The sequence below is a fragment of the Lithobates pipiens genome, unplaced genomic scaffold (genome assembly GCF_037356315.1).
Source record: "Lithobates pipiens isolate NorthernLeopardFrog02 unplaced genomic scaffold, aLitPip1_a1.2 Scaffold_51, whole genome shotgun sequence".
Classification (NCBI taxonomy): domain Eukaryota; kingdom Metazoa; phylum Chordata; class Amphibia; order Anura; family Ranidae; genus Lithobates; species Lithobates pipiens.
Window position 1 is genome coordinate 662,945 of NW_027507874.1, and position 17,056 is coordinate 680,000.

General features: G+C 44.1%; 1 protein-coding gene across 2 annotated transcripts in view; it reads right to left on the reverse strand.

Moving 5' to 3' along the window:
• Positions 1-16,548, reverse strand: part of LOC143957061 (uncharacterized) — a 39,522-nt gene extending 22,974 nt beyond the window's left edge. The window contains exons 1-5 of one of the 2 annotated variants that reach the window (XM_077467201.1): positions 16,382-16,548; positions 11,932-12,093; positions 11,728-11,845; positions 11,132-11,426; positions 10,779-10,842 (exon numbers count right to left, since the gene is read on the reverse strand). In XM_077467201.1, the coding sequence (XP_077323327.1) occupies positions 11,338-11,426; positions 11,728-11,845; positions 11,932-12,015 (291 nt within the window). In that variant the 5' untranslated portion in view covers positions 12,016-12,093; positions 16,382-16,548 and the 3' untranslated portion in view covers positions 10,779-10,842; positions 11,132-11,337. The remainder of the gene's footprint in view (positions 1-10,778; positions 10,843-11,131; positions 11,427-11,727; positions 11,846-11,931; positions 12,094-16,381) is intronic. The other variant, XM_077467200.1, reaches the window with a different exon arrangement.
• Positions 16,549-17,056: the final 508 nt, after the last annotated feature.

Consider the following 17,056-nt stretch of genomic DNA (forward strand, 5'->3'; position numbering starts at 1 on the left):
CACTTACCTGTCCAGCGCACCCGCGATGTCTGCACCCGAAGCCGATCTCTAGATCGTCTTGTCGGGTGCTGCCGCCGCCATCTTGGGTATGGGAATCAGGAAATGGAGCCTTTCGGCTTCATTTCCTGGTTCCCTACTGCGCATGCGCGAATCGCGCTGCGCAATAAGGATGGTCCCCACTGCCTCTGGGATCTGTGTGTTTCCCAGCAGGCAGCGGGGCACTTGCGGAAATCTCCATCCAGTCCTTCCTAGTGTAGAACTCTCATCTGATTCCTCTACACATGGTGGGAGTTCTCTCAATCACTCCATAACCCATCATACAGATCATAGAAAGGGGGGAAAGTTTCCATGTTACATGTGTGGAAAATGTTTTACCAGGACTGAAATGCTCACCGTACACCACAGATCTTACACAGGGCAAAAGCCATGTTCTGTGTGCGGGAAATGTTTTCTTAGTAAATTGTGCTTCATTAACCAAGAAAGATCTCACAGTGAAGAAACGCCATTTTCATGTTCAAAGTGCGGAAATGTTTCAACCAGAAGTCAAATCTTTACATCAACGGATTTACACAGGCGAGAAGCCGTATTCTTGTTCCCAGTGTGGTAAAAGTTTTCACGTAAATGCCCGGCTTCTCCAACATCAGAGAACTCACACAGGGGTAAAGCCATATTCATGTTTTGAATGTGGAAAATATTTTACTACGAGTTCAGCTTTTGTTAATCACAAGAGAACTCACACTGGGGAGAAGCCGTATTCATGTTCAGAGTTTGGGAAATGTTTTACAGGGAAAAATAATCTTCTGTTACATCAGAGAGTTCACAGTGGATAGAAGCCCTAAATACAAATTTTGAAACATCTAATATCTGATCAAAATGGTATAACCACTAAAAGTAAGGGCCGGTTCACACTGCGGGCGATGCGAGGCGACACGACTCGCCTCGCCGCAGTGTGACAAGTCGCCCCCGTTCTGTACAATGGAACCGTTCTGAGAGGAGCGACACGAGTCGATCCGACTCAGAAAAAAGGTTCCTGTACTACTTCTGGGCGACCTCGGGGCGACTTGCATTGACTTCTATACAGAAGTCATCTGCAAGTTGCCGCTGAGGTCGCGGCAGGTCGCGGCGAGGCAAGTCGGTGTCGCCTCGCCTCGCCTGCAGTGTGAACCGGCCCTTAAGAATAAGGTATAAATAGAACAACATAATACCATCATCCAAATCGATTGAAATAGACAAATGAAGGGGCCAGTCCCTGACTAGTCCCTCAGGACAAAAGGAGAGTATGGCCTATTGTGGTACAGATATAATTGATGTAAATTCATGTGAGTAAAAACAATATAGAATGGGGAAGTATAATAGTTGCCAAGGAGGGAAGATCACATTGGGATAACTGTTCACAGATAATGAACACATTGGGATAACTGTTCACACGTAATCTACGCCCCTTTCCACAGAGAGCTATCCCCGAAGTGGGTGCAGAATACCTGTACTGTACTGTGCACCCCCCTCCCCCCTGAAAGGTGCCAATTGTGGCGCCGGAGGGGGGGAGGGTTTCCGATGAGCGGAGGTCCACTTTAGGGTGGACCTCCGCTTTAAATCCACTTGTTTAATAATAAAAGTAAAAAAGAACAAACATAGTCAAAACATAGCCAATGTTCAGTAACCGGAACGGATAGTCTGCCAAGCCAGAAGTCAGGGATCAATGTAGTGGAACAGCAAGCAGGATCTAGAGCCAGAAGGGATGTCAGCAAAGCAAGACTGCAGGAGATACTTTCTGTGATGTTGACCAAGGCGAAGGCAGAGCTCCTCTGGACTGGACGGCTTAAGTATGCAGGATATCATCAACAGCTGAGTAACTGTGGAGAGATAGGAGCTGGCAATTAGCTGACAGCTGAGCGGCCAGCTCATAGAAGGAAGGGCTGAGCCCAGCCCTGACAATCAATATAAAATCAAGCAAGACATACATTATTGGATAGGTAAAAATGCTTGGGGAACAATCGGGAAGTATAACCAGTATAATGGTCCCCAAGGAGGGAAGATCACATTGGGATAACTGTTCACAGATAACATATCTCAACTAGTTTCGAGGTCTCAATGCCACTTCTTCAGGAGAAAATCTGCAATAGTTGTGGACAGATAATTAACATTCAATGTACAAATAAACAAAGAAATCAGAGATACGGAAACATAAGTAGGGAAAGGGAGAGCAGTGCTGCTTATCTGTGACCATGCCCAGCCAAGGCAACTGTACCAATAAAAGTTTCCCCGTGGCGACCAGGGGGGACACGAAAAGTCTGGACGCATATCTAAATATAATGGGTCGTTTGAAAAAAAAATTAAAAAGTTGCTGATACAATATGAGATGAGAGGAAGAAAGAAGAAAATAAAAAGAAAGGGAAAAAATAAAAAGTATAATAAGAGAAGAGAAAAAAAGAAAAGCAGGAGGAAGAAAAGATTAAAAATAAATCCAGAATGAATTTCTTCTTTCCTTCTCCATGTGGAGGGGGGATCCAGGAAGGAAAGAAGGGGGGGGGAGGGGAGGGAGGGGAAAAGAGGGGGGCGGGAGTCAAAAACAGAGAAGAAAAGGGAAGGAAAAAGATGGGGAGGGAAAAAAAGGGGAACTGAAGTGAAATCCATTCCTTGCCCCTGATCCTTATCATGCTTTATTATCCTTAACCACTTGCCGACCGCCGCACGACGATGTACGTCGACAGAATGGCACGGGCAGGCATATGGGGGTACCTGTACGTCCCTGCCGTCCCGTGGGTGGGGGGCCCGATCGGGCCCCCCCCCCCGGTGCCAGCGGCGGTCGGTATCCATTCAGGAGCGATCCGGGATGAGGGGGCGGCCATTCGTTCATGGCCACCCCCTCGCGATCGCTCCTGACGAATGGAAGTGAAGCGTGACATCACTTCCTCTCCTGTAATGTAAACACAGGCAGAGGAAGTGATGTAATCTCTCCTCCGTGTCGGTATTTTTCGTTCCGGCACCGAGGAGAGAGGATCGGTGAGTTGCACCAACACTACACAATACAGTAGAACATGCCAGGCACACTCTCACCCCCCGATCACCCCCCCAATCACCCCTGTACCCCCAGTCACAGTGACACCAATTGCATTTTTTTTTTTGCATTGGTGTCATTTGTGACTGTAATAACTGTTAGGGCAGTTAGGGTTAGCCCCCTTTAGTTCTAAGGTACCCCCTAACCCCCCCAATAAAGGTTTAACCCCGTGATCACCCCCCGTCGCCAGTGTCACTAAGGCTGGGTTCACATTGCAGCGGTTTATGAGAACGGATGTGATTCGCACCGCACTGCAGTGCAAATCACATCCGATCTCTGTGCGATTCGAGTTTAGCCATACAGATAGTATGGCTGAATTCGCGTCGCACCCGCCGCAGACTCGCACGGGACCCTTTTTTTGGTCCGCAGCAGAATCGGATCGCATGGGTGTTCACACCATGCGATCCGATTCCTGTCCAAGTTTGCAGATCGCACTGCGATATGCGAACTGATCTGGGGGTGTCATTAACATTTCACTGACACTCCCAGCAGTTCGCATAGGGCAGTGTGATGCAGGAACCCGCCGCGGATTCGTGGCGTTCCCGCATCGCTCCAGTGTGAACCCAGCCTAATAAGAGATCGTTTTTCTGATCGCTGTATTAGTGTCACAGGTGACGCTAGTTAGGCAGGTAGGTATTTAGGTTTGCCGCAGCTTTTTATAGCGCCAGGGACCCCCATATACTACCGCATAAAGCCCCCTGATTGCCCCCTAGTTAACCCTTTCACCAGTGATCACCATATAACTGTTACAGGTGACGCTGGTTGGTTAGTTATTTTTTTATAGTTTCAGGGCACCCGCCATTATTACCTAATAAAGGTTTAACCCCCTGATCACCCGGCGGGTGATATAAGTTTGAGGGTCAGATAAGGTCTGCGTCGCCCCAGGCAGCGTCAGGTTAGTGCCAGTACCGCTAACACCCACGCGCAAAGCATACACCTCCCTTAGTAATATAGTATCTGATCAGATCTATATTAGCGTCGCCAGCAGTTTAGGTTTCCCAAAACGCATTGTTAGCGGGATCAGCCCAGATACCTGCTAGCACCTGCGTTTAGCCCCTCCGCCAAGCCCAGACCAGCCCACCCAAGTGCAGTATCGATCGATCACTGTCACTTACAAAACACAACACACATAACTGCAGCGGTCGCAGAGTCAGACCTGATCCCTGCGATCGCTAACAGTTTTTTTTGTAGCGTTTTGATACAGTCGCTGACAGCCTAGGTGCTTTTTTACCTGTGAGTCTCACTAGTGTACCCCTAAATTTAGGGGTGTCTACTTTCCAAAATGGGGTCATTTGGGGGGGGGGGTTGTGCCATCTTGGCATTTTATGGCCTTCAAAACTGTAATAAGTAGTGAGGAGTGAAGTCAAAAATTTACGCCCTTAGAAAGCCTGAAGGCGGTGCTTGGTTTTCGGGGCCCCGTACGCGGCTAGGCTCCCAAAAAGTCCCACATATGTGGTATCCCCGTACTCAGGAGAAGCAGCAGAATTTATTTTGGGGTGTCATTTCACATATGCCCATGGCATGCGTGAGCAATATATCATTTAGTGACAACTTTGTGAAAAAAAAAAAGAAAAAAAAAAAAGTTTGTAATTTTCCCGCAACTTGCGGCAAAATATAAAATATTCCATGGACTCAACATGCCTCTCAGCAAATAGCTTGGGGTGTCTACTTTCTAAAATGGGGTCATTTGTGGGGGTTTTGTGCCATCTTGGCATTTTATGGCCTTCAAAACTGTAACAGGTAGTGAGGAGTGAACTCAAAAATTTACGCCCTTAGAAAGCCTGAAGGCGGTTCTTGGCTTTCGGGGTGCCGTACTCAGCTAGGCTCCCAAAAAATCTCACACATGTGGTATCCCCGTACTCAGGAGAAGCAGCAGAATTTATTTTGGGGTGTCATTTCACATATGCCCATAGCATGTGTGAGCAATATATCATTTAGTGACAACTTTGTGAAAAAAAATAAAAAATAAATAAAAGTTTGTAATTTTCCCGCAACTTGTGGCAAAATATAAAATATTCCATGGACTCAACATGCCTCTCAGCAAATAGCTTGGGGTGTCTACTTTCTAAAATGGGGTCATTTGTGGGTGTTTTGTGCCATCTTGGCATTTTATGGCCTTCAAAACTGTGATAGGTAGTGAGGAGTGAAATTACAAATGTACGCCCTTAGAAATCCTGAAGGCGGTGCTTGGTTTTTGGGGCCCCGTATGCGGCTAGGCTTCCAAAAAGTCAACCACATGTGGTATCCCCGTACTCAGGAGAAGCAGCAGAATGTATTTTGGGGTACAATTCCACATATAACCATGGCATGTGTGAGCAATATATCATTTAGTGACAACTTTGTGTAAAAAAAAAAAAAAAATTTTTTTGTCATTATTCAATCGCTTGAGGCAAAAAAAAAAAATATTCAATGGGCTCAACATGCTTCTTATCAATTTCCTTAGGGTGTCTACTTTCCAAAATTGGGTCATTTGGGGGGGTTTTGTACTGCCCTGCCATTTTAGCACCTCAAGAAATGAGATAGGCAGTCATAAACTAAAAGCTGCGTAAATTCCAGAAAATGTACCTTCGTTTGTAGATGAGACAACTTTTGCGCAAACCAATAAATATACAGTTATTGACTTTTTTTTTTACCAAAGACATGTGGCTGAATACATTTTGGCCTAAATGTATGACTAAAATTGAGTTTATTGGATTTTTCTAATAACAAAAAGTAGAAAATATCATTTTTTTTCAAAATTTGCGGTCTTTTTACGTTTATATCGCAAAAAATAAAAATCGCAGAGTCAGTCAAATACCTTTAAAAGAAATCTCTATTTGTGGGGAAAAAAAAGGACGCAAATTTTGTTTGGGTACAACATTGCATGACCGCGCAATTACCAGTTAAAGCAGCGCAGTGCCAAATTGTAAAAAGACCTCTGGTCATTGACCAGCAAAATGGTCCGGTCTGAAAGTGGTTAAGGTTAGTATACCTACACAACATTGCTGTCTTGCTTTTCACTTCACTTTCTCTTTTTTCCCTCCCCTTCTTTTTCCTTCCCTTTTCTTCTCTGTTTGACCCTCTCGCCCCCCCCCCCTCCCCCCCCCTTTTTTTCCTTCCCCTCTTTCCTCTGCTTTTTTTGTTCCTCTTCTTACCTTCTCCATTCTTTAGCTTCATTCATTCTGGATTTATTTTGAATTCCTTTCTTCCTCCTACTTTCCTTTTCTCTTTTTTCTCTTCTCTTATACGTTTTTATTTTTTCCCTTTCCTTTTTATTTTCTTCTCTTTCTTCCTCTCCCTCATCTCATGTTGTATCAGCAACTTTTTCATTTTTTTAAAACTACTCATTTAGATATACGTCCAGACTTTACATATCCCCCCTGTTCGCCCCGGGGGAAGTTTTATTGGCACAGTTACCTTGGCTGGGCATGGTCACAGGTAAGCAGCAGTGTTCTCCCTTCCCCTACTTATGTTTCTGTATCTCTAATTGATTTGTTTATTTTTACATTGAATGTTAATTATCTGTCCAAACTTATTGCAGATTTTCTCCTGAATAAGCAACATTGAGACAGCGAAACTAGTTGAGATATGTCATCTGTGAACAGTTATCCCAATGTGATCTTCCCTCCTTGGCAACTATTATACTTCCCCATTCTATATTGTTTTTACTCACATGAATTTACATCAGTTATATCTGTACCACAATAGTACATACTCTCCTTTTGTCCTGAGGGACTAGTCAGGGACTGGCCCCTTCATTTGTCTATTTCAATCGATTTGGATGATGGTATTATGTTGTTCTATTTATACCTTATTCTTTACTTTTAGTGGTTATACCATTTTGATCAGATATTAAATGTTCCAAAATTTGTATTTAGGGCTTCTATCCACTGTGAACTCTCTGATGTAACAGAAGATTATTTTTCCCTGTAAAACATTTCCCAAACTCTGAACATGAATACGGCTTCTCCCCAGTGTGAGTTCTCTTGTGATTAACAAAAGCTGAACTCGTAGTAAAATATTTTCCACATTCAAAACATGAATATGGCTTTACCCCTGTGTGAGTTCTCTGATGTTGGAGAAGCCGGGCATTTACGTGAAAACTTTTACCACACTGGGAACAAGAATACGGCTTCTCGCCTGTGTAAATCCGTTAATGTAAAGATTTGACTTCTGGTTGAAACATTTCCGCACTTTGAACATGAAAATGGCGTTTCTTCACTGTGAGATCTTTCTTGGTTAATGAAGCACAATTTACTAAGAAAACATTTCCCGCACACAGAACATGGCTTTTGCCCTGTGTAAGATCTGTGGTGTACGGTGAGCATTTCAGTCCTGGTAAAACATTTTCCACACATGTAACATGGAAACTTTCCCCCCTTTCTATGATCTGTATGATGGGTTATGGAGTGATTGAGAGAACTCCCACCATGTGTAGAGGAATCAGATGAGAGGTCTACACTAGGAAGGACTGGACGGAGATTTGGGGTAATACGGTTTTCTTCTTTGATATACTTTAGTGGAATGCCCCCCTTGTTGTTTCTGATGTGTTGTCTATCTGGAACAAATAAGAGACAAAACAGTGTGGGCACAATTACAGAACCATTTAACAAAAATGTTGTCTGAAATAACGCTATATTACGCTTTAAAAATAAAATTTGATGATAGGAAGGCTTTTATTGCAGAACCAATTCTGTAAATTACACTTGCTTCAAAATGTGGCATTGGACATGCTTTTTTTTTAAAACACTCTAAATGCCAATCAAAGCTCCTGTCACTCCTAAGGCCCCTTTCACACTGGGGCATTTTTCAGGCGCTACAGCGCTAAAAATAGCGCCTCTATAGCGCCTGAATAAATCTGGCCCTTTTCACTCCAGCTAGCAGGACGGTGAAAAAAGTCCTGCTAGCCGCATCTTTGGAGCGGTGAAGGAGCGGTGTATTCACCGCTCCTGAACAGCTCCTACCCATTGAAATCAATGGGGCAGTGCGGCTATACTGCTGGCTGCAGCGGCAATTTTAACCCTTTTTCGGCTGCTAGCAGGGGTTAAAACTGCCCCACTAGCGGCCACATACCGCCGCAAAAACAACGGTAAAGCGGCGCTAAAAATAGCGCCGCTTTACCGCCGACGCCGCTCCCGCCCCAGTGTGAAAGGGGTCTTAATAAAATGGTCACCTTACAGTCCTGTTCACACATTGTTTGCGTTGCTTAAAAAATGATACTCGCTTTCTTGGTGCTTCAAAGCATCTCCAAAGCCTCCATAGAAGTCAATGACAACACTGGCTAACAGCACCTGAAGCTTTTGAGGGGCTTTTATTCATCTTTAGCTTCACTTTGTTTTGGAGATTTTTCAGGTATCCCAGGATGCACAGGAAACCGGCAAGTGAACCGTAAAGACGTGCATCAGCCGTCACTTCCAGTTCATGTGTATATATTCTGGAAGTGTCTTGTACAGACGTCACATCTGGTGTGCAGCTTGGAGCAACAGGAAGGTAAACGGGGTCCGGACTGAAGCAGAGCAACTAGCAGGCGGCACACGTGGAGTGTACTATGGAAATGCTATAGCAGAATGTGAGCGGGGACCGGAGAGAGAGGACTGAGCAGTGGAGGATCGGCAGAGCCGGGGGACCAGAGCAGGAGAAACTAGCAATGTGGTGAGCAGTGTGAGAGCAATATAGCGGGAGATGAGCAGGGACCAGAGAGAGGAGGATCAGCAAACCAGAGGATAAGCAGAACTGGGGGACCAGAGCAGGAGAAACTAGCAGATGCCACATGTGGTGAGCAGCGTGGGAGCAATTTAGCGGGAGTTGAGTGGGGACCAGAGAGAGGAGGATCAGCAAAACAGAGGATCAGCAGAGTTGTGGGATTGGAGCAGGAGAAACTGACATATGTCACATGTGGTGAGCAGCATGGGAGCAAACTAGTGGAAGATAAGCGGGGACTGGAGAGAGAGGAGGCTCAGCAAACCAGAGGATCAGCAGAGCTTAGGGTTACTACTAAGTGGGGATCAGCTGAGTGGGGGTACTACTGAGCCGGAGATCTACTGGACCCCATTTAGGATTAAGAGTCAGGCTCGAAGACCAGTTGCTATAGTAGTAGCGGGACTTCCATCAATGAGCAGGATAGGTACACAGGAAGTCATCCTGGCGGATGATGCAGGCTCATCATCTGAGGTGTGGAGTCTAAGTACTAACCGGTGTTCACCAAAGCTCCTGATGGTGAGGGCAGGTTTTGCTGCATGTTAGTAACAGGTAGGGGTCCTTAGGATAGCTCCACCGGGAGGTGAGCAAGCCAGGGTCCAATAGCAGATATAGCAGGTAAGGATCATGCAGAAGCGCAGTCAGTTAGCAAGCCAAAGGTATAGAAAGGCCTAAACCAAAGGGTTGATAATGAGTGGTAGCAAAATATGGCAGCAGGGAAGACAAGAGCGAGATATTGGCTGGAGAGCACAATAATCTACCAAACGGGAAGTGCAGAGACATGGCCTAAATAAGGAAGTTAATGGTAGGAGCAAAGAGTTCAAGGAGGTTCAGCAGAAGTCAAGGCACAAGACAGGATCAGTCGAAATGATCAGAGAGGGTGCTGTCCAGCATCTCAGGTAGTTCAGCAAGAAGAGTCATTGCCAGACACAGCAGAGGTCCCAGGTTCAAGTCCAGGCCTTGACACTCTAGCTGAGAGTCACTACTTCAGGATACTAGTACAGAACACAAACAGTTACTTTCACTTATCTGCATAATCAGCATCCCTCGTGGTGAAATCCAGGGTAGTTCTGCTAAGAAGGGGGGACCACTGGAGGGATCTGAGGACACATGCGGTCACTCCATTGGGACTATAGTATTCTGGTAGCAATTGCGGAGGTGTAGGAAGGTCAAGCCGGCTACTTGTTACCATCTATGAAATGTAAATCTTTATTAGCTACATTATAGAACACAACAGTATCGCGTTTTGGCTAAAACAGCCTTCCTCATAGCCTGCAAATTGTATTAGAAACACATTAGCATGTTGCTGTTGTGTTTTATTATGTAGCCAGTAAAGACTTACATTTTATGGATGGTACAGAGGAGCTGGCTTGACCTTGGTTTGATTTCTACTATTGGAGTGTGGAGGCACATTAATCAACGCACCAGTTCCCAACCACAAGAAGCTGATTTTGTGGGTGAACGTGGCTATTGTTGTCCTCCTATCGCAATTAGGCAGATGTTCCTTAGTAGCTGGGTGTTTTTGAGAAGTTTTGTGTAGAGTGACCCCTGTGTCCTTATATCCCTCTAGTTTAACCCCCCTTGTTACCAGAGCTTTTATGAGGATACCAGAGCTTTTATGATAAGTGAAAATAACTGTTTGTGTTCTATACTAGTTTTCTGAAGTAGTGATTCTCAGCGAGAGGCTCCTGGGCCACTGCCAACACACCAGTTCTTACATTGGAGGGCCTCTCATCTGGCTGCAGATTACTTGTCCAGCTACCTCTGCCTCATCGGGCATGGTCTCCCTGAACTGCTAAGGGAGGGAAGCAGAGAAGAGTATGTTCTCTGAGGATATCTTGGTACCCAAGGAGTTGTGGAAAATATAGATTAAAGTAGCCCAGAACAGCATCTGAGCATGGTAAGTATTTGGGGCACACCACTACATCTCTATTAATAAAACACAGACCCAAATTGAGGAAATAAATAGGAGATACTAAGAGAAATAAACCACCAAGAGAGCCATGAGATGGTTATTGTATTGCATTTAGTGTTTATTCCTCACCTGTGCTGATCTCTGGAGGAACTTCCTCCTCTTTAATCCTTGCATGTCCTGCTTCCTCCTCCTTCTGTGAATAAAGATGAGAGTGAAGGCCCCTATAGTGAGTTGTATGAGAGACCCTGGAGAGTGTGCGTGGGGGGAGACGTCACATCTCTGGCTGGTCACCCAGAATGCCATGATGTGAAGAGGAGAGATGGAATCTAATAGAGGCTGAGAACTCCTGACTCCCCCACTGGGCACATACTGTCTCCCCATTACTGTCTACTGACAGAGGAGGGGGGAGGAGAAGAGATTGCTGTAGTGACTGAACAAGGAGAATCTGGGACTCTTCTCTGGATTTACTTTTCATTACTCACCTGTGCTGATCTCTGGAGGGATTCCGTCCTCCTTACATGGTTCATCCCACCTCACAGATGGCTCTTCTCCATCTTCTATTTTAACAACAGTCAGGCCTTCATTCTGGATAAGATAAATTATGTCCTTTGCAACATTTATATTATGATTAAGATAAAAAATAATATAAGTTTTTATTAGAACCATCAGTCCTATCTACCACACGTTCCTAAGGGATCTCCTGATGTTCCTGTGTGGAGTCCCGGGAATACAGAGGATGGAGACATCTCTCTGGGGGATTTCTGTTACTGGATCCATCTGTAGGAAACACACACACTGACTGAATACATTGTTTCTATGCCTTTAAATCAAAGATAGGGATAAGCTCAGGCTCCTCATCCGAACCCATTTTGACTGAGCCCGTCTGGAAGCTGTCATCAGTACTGCGCCAGGTGACAACTTCTTGGCAGGCTTGGTCATGTGGGTTTGGACTAGGATCTGCACTCAAGCGACTAGGATTTGAACTCAATTGAGCTTATTCCTAATCTGAAGATATGCGTATCTAGGTGGATCCTCAATACTCTTCTCTCATTTACAAGAAATGAAAATCTACTCTTACCTGGTGATGTGAGGGGCGGCTTATCCGTCATGACGTACTTGTAGAGATCCTTGTGACCTAAATTGTTCCCTTCTTCTATGACAAATGAGACAGTGACTTCCTGACACCTTATAGGAACCTGACACACACAATGATACCATCACCATCCAGACACATCCCTTGTCTGTTACTGGATCATGTCCCAGAATTCCCAGCACAGCTCACCTCTCCCTCTAGCAGCTTAATGATCTTCTGGGTGACTTCTAGAATCTTCTTGCCATTGTTTGCGAAAGTCAGAGGCTCCATCATGGGGCTTTGTTTCCTACTCCAACTTTATGACACATGAGTCACGTGGTCATTAGATGGCTTCTTCACTATAATGCATTCCTGTAAGAAAAAGAGGGAAATAAATGTTACTGCACAGAGAAAATAACTAATCTCTCCCTATAAATCATATATTATATCTAGGATTTCACAAAATTTCTCACCACTCTAGTCAGCTCTGTGTTTTTTTAAATTGTGATAAGAATTATGTTATGTGCCACTTCCAGTATCCTCCTCACCTCTCAGATCAGCTCTGTGTTTTACGAATAGAGATAAGAGTGATGTCAAGTGACCTCCCAGAATCCTCCTCTTACCTCTCCGATCATGTCTGTGTGTTATTAAAGAGGAGTTCCACCCACATTTTTTTTAAAGGCACTTGTTCTTCTGGTATAAATCAAATTCTCTAAGAGATGTTGTTACTAAACCTGGCGTATTACACGTTTTCTTTTTAAACAAACCTTTGTCTTCACTGTGCTGCATGCTTCCATCTTGATTGTGGGCATGTGAAGTCCACTAGTGCTCTTTTCCAGGATATGGTGCTGCTGGCTACCCAGCATGCACCTCCCGATCTCGCACATGTGCATTACACATGGGCACAGCACAGGAATTGTCTCAGGTTGCCATCACAACCGGCGTCGTTGGAGGAAGTGCCCTCCCCGTTGTTATGGCAATGAACCTAATCTATCAATCTTCACTGACTCCTGGGAATAATGGCACACATCTCCCAGGAATCAGCGAGCTGCAGTAGGTGACGTAAATCGCCACAGAGGAGGAAACAGGAAGAAAGATTAAAAGCCATGAAAGCAAGGTAAAAGAAAAGAAAATATGTAGAAACGCCCAAAGCTGTTTTTTTAGGCATGTATGAAGCTGATGGTAGTTCAAAAAAGTAAACTCCGCTCCAGGTGAGCAATCACTACAGTCTGAATAGTGCTGGGTGCAATACCACGGCTTGCCACCGAAGATCAATGAATAGAAGAAAATGGCTGCAACGTATTTAATTCCAAAACATGACAATTGGCAGCCATAAGGACAAGGTTACAGGACCCAGTGTTCAGTGTGAAATGTGTCACCTCCTGGGTCCTGTGAGCTTGTCCTTGGGGCTATCAATTGTCATTTTTTGTAATTAAACACGTTGGGTCAATTCTTTGGTGTGCAGCCACTTTCTTCTGTTCATTGAAGCTGATACACTATAGATGATATAGATGAAATGATGGGTGTATAGATGAAAATGAGGGTGGAACTCCATTTTAATAGAGATAAGAGTGATGTCATGTGACCTCCCAGAACCCTCCTCACCTCTCTGGTCAGCAGGTAGATGATCTCCAAGGTGAGGTTTAATATCCTCTTGGTCATGTGACTATTCTCCTTTTCCATCTAATCTGTTTGATAGGTTTCCTTTTACTAATTTTGCCTTCCCTTTCCATATAATTTGACAAAATAATGTGAACATCAAACACAAAAAAATAGACATATAAATAGGCACTGTATACTGTACACGCAATACATAAAGTTGTCTTTATTATAAATCGAATGAGAGGAGAACCAAGGAGACATAAATCTAAAAAGAAATGTGGAAGACAATCAAATAATGCAGGATCCACAGAGATGAAGAGAACCAGTCATTCCTAGGGAAACACACATGTAAATTTAAATATTTAACACATGTAAAGTGTTTGTAATGTTATCGCACACCTCTCTGCCTGCAGCCCATCGTAGAGTGCCTTGAAAAAGTATTCATACCCCTTGAAATTTTCCACATTTTGTCATGTTACAACCAAAAAGGTAAATGTATTTTATTGGGATTTTATCTGATAGACCAACACAAAGTGACACATAATTATGAAGTGGAAGGAAAATGATAAATGGTTTTCAAATTTTTGTTTACAAATAAATATCTGAAAAGTGTGCTGTGCATTTGTATTCAGTTTCCTTTACTCTGATACCCCTAATTAAAATCTATTGGAACCAATTGCCTTCAGAAGTCACCTAATTTGTAAATAGAGTCCACCTGTGTGGATTTAATCTCAGTATAAATACAGCTGTCCTTAGAGGTTTGTTGGAGAACCTTAAACTGGCCATACACCTATAGATTATCTGCAGATTTTCTATGGTTAGATGGAAAAAGTGGGAGATTCCTCCATCCACACAGTTTAGCGTACATGGAGAAATCTGTTGCACTTTTTCCATCCAGCCATATAAAATATGCAGATAATCTATAGGTGTATGGCCAGCTTTAGTGAACAAACAGTATCAAAAAGGCCAAGGAACACACCAGACAGGCCAGGGATTAAGTTGTAGAAAAGTTCAAAGCTGGGTTAGTTTATAAAAAAATATCCCAAGCTTTGAATATCTCCTGGAGCACTTTTCAATCCATCATCCGAAAATGGAAAGAGTATGGCACAACTGAAAACCTACCAAGACATGGCCGTCCACCTAAACTGACCAGCCGGGCAAGCAGAGCATTAATCAGAGAAGCAGACAAGAGGCCCATGGTAACTCTTGGAGGAGCTGCAGAGATCCACAGCTCAGGGGGGAGAATCTGTCCACAGGACAACTATTAGTCGTGCTCTCCACAAATCTGCCCTTTATGGAAGAGTGACAAGAAGAAAGCCATTGTCGAAAGAAAGCCATAAGAAGTCCCATTTGCAGTTTGTGAAAAGCCATGTGGGGGACAAACATGTGGAAGAAGGTGTTCTGGTCAGATGAGACCAAAATTTGACCTTTTGGCCTAAAAGCAAAACACTATGTGTAGAAGAAAACTAAAACTGCACATCACCCTGAACACACCATCCCCACTGTGAAACACGGTGGTGGCAGCATCATGTTGCTGGGATGCTTTTCTTTAGCAGGGAAAGGGAAGCTGATCAGAGTTGGTGGGAAATGAATGGAGCCAAATACAGGGCAATCTTGGAAGAAAACCTATTAGAGTCTGCAAAAGACTTGAGACTGGGGCAGAGGTTCACCTTCCGGCAGGGCAATAACCTTAAACAAACAGCCAGAGCTACAATGGAATGGTTTAGATCAGTGATTCTCAACTAGGGTTCCTCCAGAGGTTGCTAGGGGTTCCTTCAGCATTGGGCAATTTCTGCCTCTCAGATAAGTTCCCACTGACACCATTGATCTTTTTAGCTATCTGTAAGGAGGTAATTCTTCCCAATGACAAGTGTAAGGACCATTCCTCTTACTGACCATCACACTAATGTATCATGAGTATTAGATTTCTAATTTTTAGCAGGGGTTCCTCCAGACCGGAGAACTATTTCAAGGGTTCCTCTGTGTTGAAAAGGTTGAGAAAGGCTGGTTTAGATTAAAGCATATTCATGTGTTAGATTGGACCAGTCAAAGTCCAGACCTAAATCCAATTGTGAATCTGTGGCAAGACTTCAAAATTGCCGTTCACAGACGCTCTCCATTCAATCTGACAGAACTTGAGCTATTTTGCAAAGAAGAATGGGCAAAAATGTCCCTCTCTAGATGTGCAAAACTAGTAGAGACATCCCAAAAAAAAAAAAAACCTTGCAACTGTAATTGCAGAAGAGGAAGAGGTGAAGGAATAAAGGTAGGAGGAAGTGATGAAAGAGAAAGAGGTGAAGAAAAGGAGAAGCTGCAGAAAAAGGAAGAGGAGGGAAGGAGTAGAGGCAAATGGGGGAGGGAGAAGTGAAGGAGAAGGTGGGAACATAGGGAGCAGGATGGGGGGGGGGGGGTGTAAGAGGAAGAATTGAAGAAAGAAATGTGAGCAGTAGCAGGAGGTGGAGAAGACAGATGTGAAGGGGGGGGGGGGGGGGGGGGGTAGAGTCATTTGCACCACATGTGAGGTATTTGGTGCCATTTCTCACGTATGCGCAACTTTAAAGCGTGACATGTTAGGTATCTATTTACACAGTGGTAACATCATATTTTATATTTGTATATTTAAACTGTATTTTTTCCCCAAAAATGTATGCAAAAATACAGTGTGACATAAAAAATTGAAACAATCGCCATTTTATTCCCTAGGGTCTCTGCTAAAAATATATTTATATATAAAATGTTTGGGGTTCTGAGTAATTTTCTAGCACCAAAAAAATGATGATTTTTACATTTAAAATTGGCCTGGGTGGGAAATGGACATTATCAGAAGTACTGATTACGCTGAGCCCTGGCTGTGAGAGGTGGAGCTAGTGGGTGGAGAATTTTATATTAATTCTTTTGGCTTCCACCCTGTTTGGGTTTCTTACCTACAGGGCAACCTGTGTGCTATAAGCAGGCCATGTCACTTGACTGGAGTCAGGTGACCACCCCCTTCCCCCAGGCCATACAGACTGGACCTCCTCTATCTCTTTTTTCATTCATAATATGAAGACATTATTACCTCCTCCTCTCTGGCCACACATTCTGCAGCTGGAAGCTTCTTTCTGCTATAAAAACTCATCTCTCGACGTCTTCCTGGCTACAACAAAATGGCCGCCCTTCTCCTGCACTGAGGACATTTTCTGCTTTCACAAGGCGGACGTTTTTTCGTCAGATTAGGCGACCCGTCAGAATGTGTAACGCAAGTAAAAAATCTAAAGATTCAGACGGAGTTCTAAGTACTGTATTTCATGATATAGACTCAGGTTACTGTTAAAAATAAGTGAAAAGTGCAAAATTCCGGTGGGTGTAACAAGATGTCCGCCTTCTCAGTGTATCCTTACTGTGGAGGAGTGCGGGGTGTAGCAAGATGGCGGATACGAAACGTCAATTCCGTTACACATTCTGGCTGGTCAACTAATCTGATGAAACAACGCCACTTCCTACGCTGGAGAGGGATACTAACGCTGTTTTTGCGTCGGGGCGCCATCTGCTGGCTGAATTTCAAACACATCTCACAAATGAGCTGTTTCTGCCACTGTTGTGCCAGACCCACCACTAGAGGGCGGCCGCTGTATATAAGATGGGAAAATGTCTTCAGTGCAAGAGAGGCGGCGGCCATTTTGTCGTAGAGCACCCACTTTCTTTCTTTATTGCCCTTTGTCTGTTAATTTAACTAAAAAAAATTGCTAGTTGT